Source organism: Oncorhynchus masou, chromosome 15 (genome assembly GCF_036934945.1).
Source record: "Oncorhynchus masou masou isolate Uvic2021 chromosome 15, UVic_Omas_1.1, whole genome shotgun sequence".
NCBI classification, from domain to species: Eukaryota; Metazoa; Chordata; class Actinopteri; order Salmoniformes; family Salmonidae; genus Oncorhynchus; species Oncorhynchus masou.
Window position 1 is genome coordinate 66,721,230 of NC_088226.1, and position 16,545 is coordinate 66,737,774.

At 44.8% G+C, this 16,545-nt stretch overlaps 1 protein-coding gene across 1 annotated transcript; it reads right to left on the reverse strand.

Annotated features, from left to right (window-relative positions):
* Nucleotides 1-746: 746 nt before the first annotated feature.
* LOC135556908 (aggrecan core protein-like) lies at nucleotides 747-15,945 on the reverse strand. The gene is made up of 17 exons (XM_064990315.1): nucleotides 15,873-15,945; nucleotides 15,033-15,416; nucleotides 14,271-14,445; nucleotides 13,892-14,019; nucleotides 10,822-11,115; nucleotides 8,533-8,832; nucleotides 7,946-8,120; nucleotides 7,581-7,708; nucleotides 6,974-7,267; nucleotides 6,707-6,808; nucleotides 5,983-6,257; nucleotides 4,653-5,529; nucleotides 3,406-3,564; nucleotides 2,343-2,425; nucleotides 1,973-2,117; nucleotides 1,159-1,341; nucleotides 747-838 (listed from the first exon to the last, which is right to left on the reverse strand). Exons 1-17 carry the CDS (start codon nucleotides 15,943-15,945, stop codon nucleotides 747-749), a joined length of 3,867 nt encoding a protein of 1,288 aa, XP_064846387.1.
* Between the last annotated feature and the right edge of the window lie 600 nt (nucleotides 15,946-16,545).

A 16,545-nucleotide genomic window follows, 5' to 3' on the forward strand; every position in this document is an offset into this window, starting at 1 on the left:
CAGAGATACGCCATCCCATCTTGTTTGCGCTTAGTGGGACTACTATTTGTTTTTCAACAGGACAGTGACCCAAAACACACCTCCAGGCGGTGTAAGGGCTATTTGACCAAGGAGAGTGACGGAGTGCTGCATCAGATGACCTGGCCTCTCCAATCACCCGAACTCAACCCAGTTGAGATGGTTTGGGATGAGTTGGACCACAGAGTGAAGGAAAAACAGCCAACAGGTGCTCAGCATATTAACTCCTTCAAGACTGTTGGAAAAGCATTCCTCATGAAGCTGGTTAAGACTGTGCACAGATGTCATCAAGGCAAAGGGTGGCTAATTGAAGAGTCTAAAATATATGTTCATTTGTTTGACATTCTTTGGTTACTTCATGATTCCTTGTGCTTTGATGTCTTCACTATTATTCTACAATGTAGAAAACAGTACAAATAAAGAAAACCCTTGAATGAGTAGTGTCCAAACTTTTGACTGGTACTATATATATATATATATATATATATATATATATATATATATATATATATATATATATATATATACACACATATGGCGGGAATCAGGGGTGGAAATTGGGCAATGAAATCATTTTGACATGTAAAAAAAATAGCTTTAGGTGATTTCAAGGATTTTTGGGGGTAACTTGTTTTCCATTTCCATCCCTGGTGGGAATGTTGAGTATCAACGTTTATATGCAAGAGTGCTCCATTTGGTTCTCTTTTAGTGTGTCCCTTCAGTCCTGCTTAGAGAAGCTTCCTCCATGACCGACTGTTGGCTGCTTTAGACCGCCTTCTGATGGACCTCTTGTGTAGCTTGTTGCTGGGTGTGGCACCGGCTGAGGGAGAGAGAGTCGCATTTTGATGACATCATGAACATATTGCTGAATAACCATCAAATAAAATGAATAAGGAAATTCCATAGTGCGTGGGGTATTGATAGTTTCTCACAACTCGCCATCTTTACTGTAATGTTATTGACTTGTTTCCCTAGAGATGTTTATTTCTCATGATGTCTATATTTGTCACGCGTGTTGATGTTGTGTCTCCTGTGTTGTTACTCCGTATGTGTGATGTCAACTGCATAGTTATTAAACGCTGATCTCGGATGGAAGTGGACGAGATACTGGTGACTTAACAAGGAGCAGGTCAGACTCACGTTCTATACACTCCACCTGGGGCTCCTCCCACCGCCCGTCGGGACGACAACGTACAACAGGCGGGTGGCGCTGTGTGAAGCCTGCGTCACACTGGTAGCGGACTATAGAGTTGACAGGGTAACGGTCTCTTATGCTGCCCATCGGCCTGGCGTTAGCCACCTCTGGGGGCGAGTGGCACATGACTGGGAAGAAAAGGGGAAACCAGAATAATTTGCCAAGATCATCATCTTGTGTTTCCTACAAATAGTGAGTGGGCCAACAATAAGGTTCTTGGGGGGTACCAATTAGGTTTAACACACAGTTTTAACACGTTTAAAGGTGCAATATGCAGAAATTGCTCCGCCATTTCCTGGTTGCAATTTTTTACAGTTTATATGACAAAACAAGCAATGTATAGTGTAGAGAATCACTGTACCATCCAAACCTCAGTAACCCAAAAAATATTGTATTTCCAACAGTTTGAAGCTGGTTTACAAAACCAAAAGAAAAAGAAGCTTAGAAAAATAACGAGAAGCATAGAAATATAGCACATAGAACAGATCTACCGCTTCTTAGACTTGCTTTCAACGAGAATGACAGATCTATAACTCAAATTTCTATGTGAATTTGGTTGTATTGCAGCTATAACACTTCATTTAACACTTGATTAACCCTGATTGGTGCATAGTGATGACGAGCACCTGCGGACATCCCTATATTTAAAAAAGCATCAAGGCTAGTGCTATTTCTCTGTCCTGTTGGCTCAGTGACTGACAGCTGACTCAAAGAATGTGCTGTGCCCTCTGAACCTCAACCCCAAATCCCTGCTCCTACCAGGTCCACTCTTGCAGGTGAAGGGCAGGTGGTAGTTGCAGGGAACGTAGTTCCACTGGCCGTTCTCGTGCCATATCATCACCACACAGTCCTCCCAAGAGTTAAAGTAGTTATCCGGCTGGTTGGGCCTCCAGTTCTCAAATTCCTGCATGTGAACACATCAAAATAGGACTTTTGATTAGAAAGTAGGATCAAATGGAATGAACAAGTCAAATGCTAATTAAAATGCTTCTTCTTCTTCTTCTTCTCCTTCTTCTTGTTCTTCTATTTCATTTGCAGAGAGCATTTCCCATTGCAATGCACACAAAATCAAAGTAAAGTAGGAGATAAGAGTAGGGAGATACCTGAACTGGATAAAAAAACAACTTACCAATGGACTGCCATCTGTCCAGAGGAACTCATTCTGCATGTCCTTGTCATCGAGTCCAATCCACTGATAGTCCTGAACGTTAGCTAGATGGAGAAGAGAGCAGTGAACTGTCATGTATGTATCAGACATGCTAATGTCTGTGCTTAAAATAACTGAAACACACACACACACACACACACACACACACACACACACACACACACACACACACACACACACACACACACACACACACACACACACACACACACACACACACACACACACACACACACACACACACACACACACACACACACACACACACACACACAGGACCAGCCCTAGCCTTTTGGGGGCCCTAAGCGAGCAAAACATTTTAGTGGCCCCTCTCGATGGCGGAGAGTTTTGACATTGTTACATACATTTCCGGCAATTCTACACATTTTGCCATGCATGAGCGTAGTGAAAATGTTGCCGTTTTGAAGACCCTTTTCTCCAATTCTACACATTTTGCCATGCATGAGCGTAGAGAAAATGTTGCCGTTTTGAAGATCCTTTTCTCCAATTCTACACATTTTGCCAAGATGTGGAGAGAACATTTTGCAATTGTATAATTAACTTCATGCAATTCTACACATTTTGCCATGACTTTCTGCAATTCTACACATTTTGCCATGACTTTCTGCAATTCTACACATTTTGCCATGACTTTCTGCAATTCTACACATTTTGCCATGACTTATGCCATGTTAGTATGATATCTGAGTGAGAGAGACTAACAAAATCAATGAGGGCCCCCTGGAGGTCAGGGCTCCTGGAGGTCAGGGCCCCCTGGAGGTCAGGGCTCCTAGAGGTCAGGGCTCCTGGAGGTCAGGGCCTTTTGGCTTGCGCCTTGCATGCCCGGTCAGTAGACTTTTCTAGACTAGCTTACTAATGTTAAAATGTTAGCCGACATGGCTAATTGAGTGACTGACATAAGAGGGAAATCTGCTGAACACATTTTGACATTGTTGTATTCTACTATTCTAACTTTCAACAGTAATCCCCCCCCCCCCCCCCCGCACACATCCTATCTACTCACAGTTGACAAACTCCTGCTCCTGTTGGGAGGTGATGCTGACCAGGTGGGCGTTAAGCTCTTGGCAGCGCTGCTCAGCGTCAGCCCAGGTGTCTCTCTCAGCAAAATGCAGGTAGCAGCTCCCCATGAATTCCACCCAGCCCTCCGCGCAGCCCTGCACCGCTGCACACACGGACAGATAGATCGACACATTAACAAGCTTACTGTAGAAACTTAGATGTGTCTCAGCAGCCAGCCACTCTCCCTGCCTTCTTATTAATGGAGTTTACTGAGACGGAGTGGAGCCTACGGGGAGAATCAAATCAAAGTTGATTTGTCACATACACAGGATATAGCAGGTATAAACGGTACAGTGAAATGCCTATCTGCAAGCTCTCCTCAACAGTGCAGAATATGTCGCAATAATAAAGAAATGTCAAATCAAAAATAGAACAAGTAACAAGTAAAAAACTAGTATCATAGTAATAACTTGTGGTAGAATATGTAGACTACATGACCTATTATATACATTAGGACTGTGCAATTTCTGGTATCCTGAACAAAAATATAAACACAACATGTATCATGAACTGACATTTTGTGCAGACATTTGTTTACATCCCTGTTAGTGAGCATTTCTCCTTTGCCATGATAATCCATCCACCTGACAGGTGTGGCATATCAAAACGCTGATTAAATAGCATGATCATTACACAGGTGCACCTTGTGTTGGGGACAATAAAAGGCCGCTCTAAAATGTGCAGTTTTGTCACACAACACAATGTCACAAGATTTGAGGAAGCATGCAGTTGGCATGCTGACTGCAGGAATGTCCACCAGAGCTATTGCCAGATGATTTAATGTTCATTTCCCTACCATAAACTGCCTCCAACATTGTTTTAGAGAATTTGGCAGTATGTGCAACCGGCCTCACAACCGCAGACCATGTGGGGGGGCTTCTTCAACTGCGCTGAGGAGTATTTCTGATTGGCTTGGCCTGGATCCCAAGTGGGTGGGCCCTCCCAGGCCCAGCTATGGCTGCACCCCTGCCCAGTCATGTGAAGTCCATAGCTTAGGGCCTAATTAATTTATTTCAGTTGACTTCTTTCCTTATATGAACTGTAACTCAGTAAAGACTTTGTAATTGTTGCATGTCTCGTTTATATTTTTGTTCAGTATACATGCTGTAACTACTGACCTATGGAACACTTCTAAAGTAAGATATGACCAAGTGATAAAATATTGCTGTACTATCCCTTTAAGCAACATACCGTACACTACAGCAGGCTCCTCCACCACAGCAGGGGTCACCATCGAGACGGCGGGTGCTGTCGTCATGCTAGGGAAGACTGCCGATGGTGCCGTGACATAGATTGTCTCCGTGGAACCTCCCAGCCCTTTCTGCTCTTGGCCTTCCTCCAAAAGATCCAGGTCATCCCCTCTGTCTATGTTGCCAAGACTGTCGATATTCTCTGGGTAACTCATGGTTGAACCAGGCAGCAGCACCACAGACAGGCCCTCTGCAAATGGTGACTCCCCCAGGAAGAGCCCACTGGCCGAAGTGCTCCCTTCATGTTGGCTACTGCTGTCTCCACTGACCTCTACGTAACCACGTCCCTGCTCCGGACGCTGCTCCCCTTGACGTGCCGTCACCTCCATCATCCCATCATCTGTCAGGAAGATGACCTCGTGCCCTGAATGGGATTTGTCCCTGCTGGATGGGAATCCAGAGCCACTGTGAAAACCGGAGGGGAAACCGCTTGGAAACCCAGAAGATAAGGTCTGGTAGCCGGAGACTTCCTGCTCTCCCGAGGGCTGACCGGTCAGGTCGATAAGACCTGAATGCGTGAAAGATATGTCAGGACTTCCGGAACCAGAGGTGCTGGTCACATCCCCGCTGAAGAGGCTATACGATCCAGACATTCCTCCGGAGCCACTGATGTCCACACCTCCTTTTCCAAACTCCTGTCCGGTAGGCTGCCGTTTGGAGATGTCCACCATCTCTCCGTCCACAATGATGATGACAGAGTCCCCGCTACCATTCAGGTCCCCAGAAACTCCGCTGCCACTACCCGAGTGGGGAAGGACACTGGACGGTATCCCACCGCTGAACTCTCCCACCCCCACCCCAGATCCACTATCCCCAGACTCTTTGAACTCTCCCACTCCAGACCCACTATCCCCAGACCCGCTGAACTCTCCCACTCCAGACCCACTATCCCCAGACCCGCTGAACTCTCCCACTCCAGACCCACTATCCCCAGACCTGCTGAACTCTCCCACCCCGGATCCATTATCCCCAGACCCGCTGAACTCTCCCACCTCCACCCCGGATCCATTATCCCCAGACCCGCTGAACTCTCCCACTCCAGATCCACTATCCCCAGACTCACTGAACTCTCCCACCCCGGATCCACTATCCCCAGACCCGCTGAACTCTCCCACCCCGGATCCACTATCCCCAGACTCACTGAACTCTCCCACCCCGGATCCACTATCCCCAGACTCACTGAACTCTCCCACCCCGGATCCACTATCCCCAGACCCGCTGAACTCTCCCACCCTGGACCCACTATCCCCAGACCCGCTGAACTCTCCCACCCCGGACCCACTATCCCCAGACCCGACTTTTGGGAGGTAGGTGACAGTGGTACTCCCCTCTCCCGCCTCCTGAGGATCTCCAGAGCCAGAGCCGGACAAGACAGGTCCACTGCCCTCGAAGGTGACATGGAAGCCAGACCCTGAGCCCTCGCCGCTTGCCCTACCAGATGCGTATCCACTATGGCCAGGCGTTCCACTGCCACTACCACTGGCAGAATGATCAGCTGAGGCTGGACCACACACATCCACAGAGACAGGTGGCTTGATGGGGATCACTGAGAAACCACAGAGGAAGAAGAACATGTAATAGTAACACACTGACTACAATACAGCTGGTGCATTCTGATTGAAATAGAGGCAAACGGAAACTGAGAGGGGGGATACCTAGTCAGTTGTACAACGGAATGGCCTTCAACTGAAATGTGTCTTCTGTATTTAACCCAACCCCTCTGAATCAGAGAGTTGCTGCGTGCTGCCTTAATCGACATCCACGTCTTCGGCGCCCGAGGAACAGTGGGTTAACTTCCTTGTTCAGGGGCAGAACGACAGATTTTTACCTTGTCAGGTCGGGGATTCGAATCGGGGAGTCGTTGGGCCAGTAACCTTTTGGCTGCCACTAGGCTACCAAAACGGTTACATTTAGTGTAGTCGGCAGGATACACGTACAGGAAATACTAGTGGGATATAGAAATACTGTAGACCTCGTAATAAAAATATATATTACCGGGCGTCAGTTGGTCTGTTCTGGTTGTCATGTTGATTATTTCCTCCTCGACAACTAGAGTAACGTTGAGTCTGGTTTCAGTGTGAATAATCACCCGTTCCGCTACAAAACAAAGAAAACCAACACAATATCATTTTCACACTGGAACCATTTTGGTAACAAGAGTTCTAAGTAAATTACACAATCTGGTAAGAATTCCTCTAATTGTCACAGATTGTAATTATCACAACCTTTGGTGGGTTTCGCAACTCTCTCCATGACTCATACCTCTGAAGCAGTATGCGTCATATCTGGAGTGCTGGTCTGGGTTTTCTGTCTGGTTGGGGAAGGCATAGATGGTGTGTACCCCGGCCTTGCCGCCTCCACAGTGGGGCCTTGGGACATGGATGGGGTAGCGGACGCTGCGATCCTGCAGCCAGCCTGGACGGCACTTGTCGAAGCCCTGTCTCCAGGCGGCATAGAGCTGCCCTGTGGTGGCTAGCGTGGTGTTGAGCTTCTGGCAGTGGGCTACGGCCTCCTCATAGGAGAAGCTGTCATAGTCACTGGAATAGAACAGCTCCCCTGGGAAGTGAGGGAGAAGAGAGAGCAGGTTGTTTTACTCAGGAGTGATGGTTCACTTTACATCTGAAGCTAAGGTCTGTAGAAGAAGAAATCACTACATCTGAAGCTAAGGTTTGTAGAAGAAGAAATCACTACATCTGAAGCTAAGGTTTGTAGAAGAAGAAGAAGAAATCACTACATCTGAAGCTAAGGTTTGTAGAAGAAGCAGAAGAAATCACTACATCTGAAGCTAAGGTCTGTAGAAGAAGAAATCACTACATCTGAAGCTAAGGTCTGTAGAAGAAGAATAGGGTCAATGGGCCATGTCTCTCACCCTTGAGGCGGTCCACATAGCAGTAGACGTCGTATTGCTCAGTAGCAGGTCTCAGGCCATAGGACCTCACCCCTGGGACATTCTCCAGGTTGCCTGAACACTTATCTCTGGGAGACAGGATGGGGTACCTGAAGGTCAGGGTTGATGGTAAATGTGTGGTTAGAAAACAGTCATACTTCTGCCCTCTTTAAGAAAAGCAGTCTTGGAAGTAGAGTTTAATCATTCAGGAAATGTTCCCAAAGTTCCAACATTTCTCAGATATCCCAGTTAGAAGATTTCTGGAATCATAAGGGAATATGCAGAAATTTGTAACCCTACTGAGAGGGCCACCTTTTGACAACTGAGATTCACATTATCTATCTCACCTGACAGTCTGGTCCCTGAGCCAGCCTGCATCACAGTGGTGGAGCCCTGCCTCGTAGGCTGCCTGTAGCTGCTGGGAGCTGGCGATGACCGCACCCACACTCTGACAGGCCATCTGGGCTTCCACAAAGGACATGGCATAGCGACTGGAGTCAGCACGGTAGTGAAACACCACACCTATAGAGAGGGACAGAAGGAGGGAGGGAGGGAGGAGTACGGAGAGAGGGAGGGGGAGAGAAGGCAGGGAAGAGACAGACCGAACCAAAGACAGAAATTAAGTTATTACACTTGAAAATGAAAAAGGCAACTACTGCTGGCAGGTAGCCTAGTGGTTAAGAGCGTTAGGCCAATAACCAAAAGGTTGCTGGTTTGAACCCCAGAGCTGACTAGGTGCCCTTGAGCAAGGCACTTAATTGTAATGGTACTTATAAATTGCTCTGGATAAACTGGGGCCTGTTTTGGTTTTTGCCCTAGAACTACACAGCTGATTCAAATAATGAAAGCTTGATGATGAGTTGGTTATTTGAATCAGCTGTGTAGTGCTGGGGAAAAAGCCACAATGTGCACCTGGGAGGCACAATACACTAACCTGTAGGAGCCATGGCATTGTCATTGTCATGAGGGAACTCGAAGCCCACATCAGGATTAGCTGTCACCCTGCTAATGATCTCTTCCCCCACGCCCGGGGTAACTTTCGTAACCATGTCAGTCACACTGGGTGGGACGGGTAAGGTCGGTGCCATGGTGATGGTGTCCAGGGGGGCTTGGGTCAGCAACTCCCCCCTTGCCTCAGTTTCAGGGGTGGTGGTTAGCCCTGGATAGACCATAGGACTGGCTGTGATGGTGGCCACCTCTGGGAACGGGGTGGTCTTGACTGCACCGTCGTCCTCTAATGAATTACATCATTGGCAGCAGGTAAAGTTAAAGCCACACTCTGTCATACTGGAAAACACTTTTTAACACAACACATGTAATCCACAGGGCCTTTTTGCTGTATAAGGAAGTGATTCCTTTTCTAACACTATAACAATTTACTTGTGACCTCTTTTTTAACTATTTTTGGTGCCTTGACCAAGTACAGTAGTTCAAGCTTGAAGAGATCGACAGCAACAGTGGTGCGTTATGGGATAGCTGCTTCTACACCTGCATTGCTTGCTGTTTGGGGGTTTAGGCTGGGTTTCTGTACAGCACTTGAGATATCAGCTGATGTAAGAAGGGCTATATACAGTGGGGCAAAAAAGTATTTAGTCAGCCACCAATTGTGCAAGTTCTCCCACTTAAAAAGATGAGAGAGGCCTGTAATTTTCATCATAGGTACACTTCAACTATGACAGACAAAATTAGAAAAAAAATCCAGAAAATCACATTGTAGGATTTTTAATTAATTTATTTGCAAATTGTGGTGGAAAATAAGTATTTGGTCACCTACAAACAAGCAAGATTTCTGGCTCTCACAGACCTGTAACTTCTTTTTTAAGAGGCTCCTCTGTCCTCCACTCGTTACCTGTATTAATGGCACCTGTTTGAACTTGTTATCAGAATAAAAGACACCTGTCCACAACCTCAAACAGTCACACTCCAAACTCCACTATGGCCAAGATCAAAGAGCTGTCAAAAGATACCAGAAACAAAATTGTAGACCTGCACCAGGCTGGGAAGACTGAATCTGCAATAGGTAAGCAGCTTGGTTTGAAGAAATCAACTGTTGGAGCAATTATTAGGAAATGGAAGACATACAAGACCACTGATAATCTCCCTCGATCTGGGGCTCCACGCAAGATCTCACCCCGGGGGGTCAAAATGATCACAAGAACGGTGAGCAAAAATCCCAGAACCACACAGGGTGACATAGTGAATGACCTGCAGAGAGCTGGGACCAAAGTAACAAAGCCTACCATCAGTAACACACTACGCCGCCAGGGACTCAAATCCTGCAGTGCCAGACGTGTCCCCCTGCTTAAGCCAGTACATGTCCAGGCCCATCTGAAGTTTGCTAGAGAGCATTTAGATGATCCAGAAGAAGATCGGGAGAATGTCATATGGTCAGATGAAACCAAAATAGAACTTTTTGGTAAACACTCAACTTGTCGTGTTTGGAGGACAAAGAATGCTGAGTTGCATCCAAAGAACACCATACCTACTGTGAAGCATGGGGGTGGAAACATCATGCTTTTGGGCTATTTTTCTGCAAAGGGACCAGGATGACTGATTCATGTAAAGGAAAGAATGAATGGGGCAATGTATCGTGAGATTTTGAGTGAAAACCTCCTTCCATCAGCAAGGGCATTGAAGATGAAACGTGACTGGGTCTTTCAGCATGACAATGATCCCAAACACACCGCCCGGGCAACAAAGGAGTGGCTTCATAAGAAGCATTTCAGGGTCCTGGAGTGGCCTAGCCAGTCTCCAGATCTCAACCCCATAGAAAATCTTTGGAGGGAGTTGAAAGTCCGTGTTGCCCAGCAACAGCCCCAAAACAGCACTGCTCTAGAGGAGATCTGCATGGAGGAATGGGCCAAAATACCAGCAATAGTGTGTGAAAATCTTCCAGAAAACGTTTGACCTCTGTCATTGCCAACAAAGGGTATATAACATAGTATTGAGATAAACTTTTGTTATTGACCAAATACTTATTTTCCACCATAATTTGCAAATAAATTCATTAAAAATCCTACAATGTGATTTTCTGGATTTTTTTTCTCATTTTGTCTGTCATAGTTGAAGTGTACCTATGATGAAAATTACAGTCCTCTCTCATCTTTTTAAGTTGGAGAACTTGCACAATTGGTGGCTGACTAAATACTTTTTTGCGCCACTGTAAATACATTTGATTTGATTTGATATGCAGTCTTCAGATATAATCTGGTGGCTGGGTTACCTTGGTAGCAGATAGCATCATAGTGGGAGTCCGGGTAGGGGTAGCCTGTCTGGTTCGGGAACAGGTACACGGTCCTCACTCCCAGTAGTCCTCCACCACACTGGGGCCTGACAATGTTGATGGGGTAGCGGACGCTTCCGTCTGCCAGCCAGCCCGCGTTACACACGTCCATGCCAGACTTCCAGGCCAGGTACAGCTGCCCTGTGGTGGCCAACTTGGCCCCTAGTTTGGCACACTGGTCCATTGCCTGGTAGAAAGTGAACTTCTCCACGGACATGGAGTAGAACACTCTGCCTGGGGAAGGCAAAGAGTGAGAAACACAGACTCAGGCGGTCAAACAGATAGATATGAAAGTGCAGCAATTGACCTTGCAGTAACTACTGCCAGTAAAAATACTTGTTTGTAGGGGAAGAGGTTCAAATTGGTCAATGTGCACTTGAGCAAGGCACTTAATCCTAATTGCTCCTGTAAATCTCTCTGGATAAGAGAATATGCTAAAGGAATAAAATGTAAATGTAAAATCATTTCAGAAACAGATAACTAATTGAAGAGAGTAGACTATGTACTGAGGGAGCTGTCTTGAAACTGAGCAGAAGCAAAGTTCATCCCCATTTAACTGCAGAGTCATCCACAGCACACACAGCAACTATACTGAACAAAAATATAAATGCAACATGCAACAATTTGAATGATTTTACTGAGTTGCAGTTGATATGAGGAATTCAGTCAGTTGAAATAAATTCATTAGGCCCTTATCTATGGATTTCAGATGACTGGGCAGGGCGCAGCCATGGGTGGGCCTGGGAGGGCATAGGCCCACCCACTTGGGAGCCAGGCCAGCCAATCATAATAGGTTTTTGGTAGGGCTTTATTAGCTGTCCGTGTGGCTGGTCTCTGACGATTCCGCAGGTGAAGAAGCCGGATGTGGAGGTCCTGCGCTGCCATGGTTACGTGTGGTTTGCGCTTGTGAGGCTGGTTGGACTTACTGCCAAATTCTCTAAAATAACTTTGGAGGTGGCTTATGGTAGAGTAATTAACATTAAATTCTCTGGCAAGACCTCTGGTGGACATTCCTGCAGTCTGCATGTGAATGTAATGATCATGCTGTTTAATCAGCTTCTTGATATGCCACACCTATCAGGTGAATGGATAATGCTTACTAACGGGGATGTAAACAAATTTGTTCACAAAATTTGAGCGAAATAAGGTTTGTGTGTGTATGGACAATTTCTGGGATCTTTTATCTTTTATTTCAGCTCAAGAAACATGGGATCAACACTTTACATTTTGCATTTATATTTTTGTTCAGTATATATGAAACAGTCCTATTGTTTTTGTATTTTTCTTGTTTTGACCATGTTGTGGGTGAGGAGCGGGACTGCTGTCCACCTATTGAATATAGCTGTTATAAATCACTTAAAGTGGAACTGACATGGTTTTAACTGCTTTGCACATATGAAACTATCAGTTATTCATAATATCAGTAAAAAAATATATAAAATTCCCAGTGTATTTTTCAAAACAAACTTTTATGAGGTTTGACAAAAGTGCTGTGATTGTTGGCAGAATAGATGGATGCAGTTCAATGCATGATTAATATAATTCACCAATAGATTTCTTCATAGTCCCAAAATATTGCTATCAGGTTGTAAATCACAGCTGGCCTGTTTGCTGCCACAACCCATTCGGGATGCACTGTTTCAGTTTCAATGACTCAATATAACGGTTTAACTAAGGCTGGGAATGTCAATACAATCGAACTAGCAAGGGCAATGATCACAAGTCAGTAATAACATGGCTAATATGTTAGCTTATGTAATCATAGGCTAGTCATAACATGCTAATAGGCTAGCTTACGTAATAATAAGCTAGTAATAACGTGGCTAATAGGCTAGCTTATGTAATAATAGGCTAGTCATAACGTGGCTAATAGGCTAGCTTATGTAATAATAGGCTAGTCATAACGTGGCTAATAGGCTAGCTTACGTAATAATAGGCTAGTCATAACATGCTAATAGGCTAGCTTATGTGATAATAAGCTAGTAATAACGTGGCTAATAGGCTAGCTTATGTAATAATAGGCTAGTCATAACGTGGCTAATAGGCTAGCTTATGTAATAATAGGCTAGTCATAACGTGGCTAATAGGCTAGCTTACGTAATAATAGGCTAGTCATAACATGCTAATAGGCTAGCTTATGTAATAATAAGCTAGTAATAACGTGGCTAATAGGCTAGCTTATGTAATAATAGGCTAGTCATAATGTGGCTAATAGGCTAGCTTATGTAATAATAGGCTAGTCATAACGTGGCTAATAGGCTAGCTTATGTAATAATAGGCTAGTCATAACGTGGCTAATAGGCTATGTGTCTAGCAAGAACACACAAAGGAGTCTAAATGAGTCAACACTTGGGTCATCCACTTTATGAAAGGACAGTCTGATGCGCTTGCATCAGTGAATTCAACTTCAATTGCCCTGCCTTCATGTGTCCCGTTTTCAGCGCACAGTGGAGGGAAAGTTTACAGACACATGCCACAGTCCTAGCTAGGCTGCTAAAATGTTGCAGTCTAGCTTCGGATTTTAAAGCTTGACAATTAATTCATAATTTATCAAATAAAATAAAACCTGCAATAGAGAAACATGTATGCCTTTAATAATAGCTCATTTGCATATAGGCCTACTAGCTCTGATTGGCTATGGCGCACCGGTCTGCGTAGACACTGGTCCTGGACAAGACAGACGTTTTTATTAGGTTTTATTTACTGCAATGTCTATTATTTGTTCAAACGCACGGCCGCTTTCCCACTCTATATTGCGATAGAATTTTCACAAATGCCTTACTCTATGTCATTGGCAAGCATTCTACGAAAGTATGAAAAATGACTATCTAAGAGCTTGCTTGTTAGATTCTTTTAAGTGTCATATTCTTCCTCGGGGTATATAGGAACAGATTTTAACAAGTTCTCATGTTGCTAAAATGCTGTCAGTTCTACTTTAACAGTGATGTTTATCTATGTACACCACAAAACAGCTTGTATCATGACCATGACCAGCTACAGTGTAGTGTACCTGACATCTTCTGTGCAAAGCAGTACACGTCATAGGTCTCGTTGACCTCTCTCAAGCCGTAGGTTCGCACTCCCGGGAACTCATCCTTGTCTCCAAAGCAACCCTCACGAGGCTCGTGGATGGGGTACCTTGAGTAGATCACGTAAGCATGCATACACGTCAGGCCGTCAATGAGTTTATTTTGAATCGCAAATGGTTATAACATGTCTTTGCTCAATGCCAACCCATAGTCTAGAATAACATTCCCCACGAAACCCTTCAGGGCTGTACTAATGTCTTCATTTTTACTGTACTGGATATCCACACTGGGTGCCAACACATCGAAGATGGTTACCTAAAACAGTAACGACAGTACACAATTTAGTATATCACAATTGACCTGACTGTTTTGTCAGAGAGCCACCCGGCGTCACATTGGTGGAAGCCATCGTCGAAAGCAGCCTGTAGTTGTGCTGGGGTGGCGATGGTGGCACTGTTCTGGATACAGGCAGCCTTGGCCCTCTCAAAGTTCAGAGTGTAGCGCGTCGAGATGGCTCGGTAGTGGAACACAATACCTGGAGAAGAGAGAACACATCGCCCTCACCGTCATGTTTTACTGAGTATTATTCCATTTCAGAGGATTGGCTTGTGTATAACAGGACGAGTAAGAGGATGTTTGACACGGTTGGGATCAATTCCATTTTGATTCAATCAATTCTGGAAGTAAACTGAAATTCAAATTCAAATTTTTCTCAATGATTTGGAATTGGAAACAGTTTACTTCCTGAATTGATTGAATCGAAAAGGAATTGACCCCAACCGTGTCAAAATTATTTTCTACTGATTTACATAAGATGTGTACTCACTGTGGAGGAGTTTCACACACATTCATAGCACATTATACACTTGGTGGTTTGAGCCCTAAATGCTTATTGGCTGACAGCCGTGGAAAAGCCCTTAGCCATGGTACTTTGGCCATATATCACACCTCCTCTTGCCTTATTGCTTAATTATACAATACTCTTCCCCATATAATATAATAAATAAATAATAATAATAATTAAGCAAACCATGGAATTTGAATATCTATTTACTTCCAGAATGGACTGAATCGAAAGAGAATTGCCCCCGATAACCCTGATATTTGGTTTAGGTGCATTACCTTGAACCTGGATGTCCACCCAGTCATAGTTATTCTCGATGCCGTGCATGACCTCACAGCGATAAGTGCCCGAGTCCTTGGCACGCAGTTCTGTGATCTCCATGGTGACGTCGGTGGGCACCAGCGGGTAGTTGACCATGGTGACCCGGTCGAGGTACTCCGTCTCCACGTGAACTTTGCCCTCTGACGCCAGCAGTATGAGGGTGGCCTTGCCCTTGGTGACGTAGGTCCACTTGATGTGGTGGGACAGGGGGGTGACAGTGGGTGCTCCGGGGTCGTTGACCATGTTGTCCTGGAAATAGCAGGGCACAACCACCTTGGTGCCCATCAGAGGGCGCAGCGGCACCTCCACGGGAATACTGACACTCAGGTTACTGTCGAGATCTGGGGAGGAAAGTATGAGATACCTTCTTTTTTTTAACAACATATTTGCATCTACTTGGATGGAAGATACTTTCTAACTGTCACACTGCTCATGAGTAGCACACAGGAAGATGTTTGACAAAGTGAAGTAATATGGTGGACGTAGTGGCTGTTTCTTTTCAGTAAAGTAGAGTCTGTCATCATTCCAAACCCTATCCGAAGAGACTAAAAACCTTGCTACTTTTACATTTGCCTTCGGCGGTGGCCAGTACACATACAGTATATAACAGGAGCTCCGCTTGAATAGCTAGAACTGCAACCTTCCCCTGTTTGAATGCAACGCATGCTTCCATTGGTCCTTCCTGGATGTGGATTGGATCTGATTGGACGAAAGCAGTGGGAGTGCTATACCTTTCTTACACCCATCTATCTGTGTTCGATCAGGGATCAATAATAGTGATGTCAGATTGCACATACCGCCGGGGTCTTCAAATGATATAGTTGAGGTGATGAAGGGAAGACACACACACAGTAGGAGCAAGGTGATCATGGTTGACCTGTTATGGAAGAAAGAACTGTCAGTAAAACAAATGGTTGTCTGAAATGGTTGACTGGTTGTCTGAAATGGTTGACTAGTTGTCTGAAATGGTTGATTGGTTGTATGAAATGGTTGATTGGTTGTCAGAAATGGTTGATTGGTTGTATGAAATGGTTGACTGGTTGTCTGAAATGGTTGACTGGTTGTCTGAAATGGTTGATTGGTTGTCTGAAATGGTTGATTGGTTGTATGAAATGGTTGATTGGTTGTCAGAAATGGTTGATTGGTTGTCAGAAATGGTTGATTGGTTGTATGAAATGGTTGATTGGTTGTCAGAAATGGTTGATTGGTTGTCAGAAATGGTTGATTGGTTGTATGAAATGGTTGACTGGTTGTATGAAATGGTTGACTGGTTGTCTGAAATGGTTGACTGGTTGTCTGAAATGGTTGATTGGTTTTCTGAAATGGTTGATTGGTTGACTGGTTGACTGAAATTATTTTTTATTTTTTATTAATGAACAAATTAATGAAAACATATTTGTTTTTCTTGGCCACCGTGCCTCTACATCTGCATTGCTTGCTATTTGAAGTTTTAGGCCGGGTTTCTGCGTA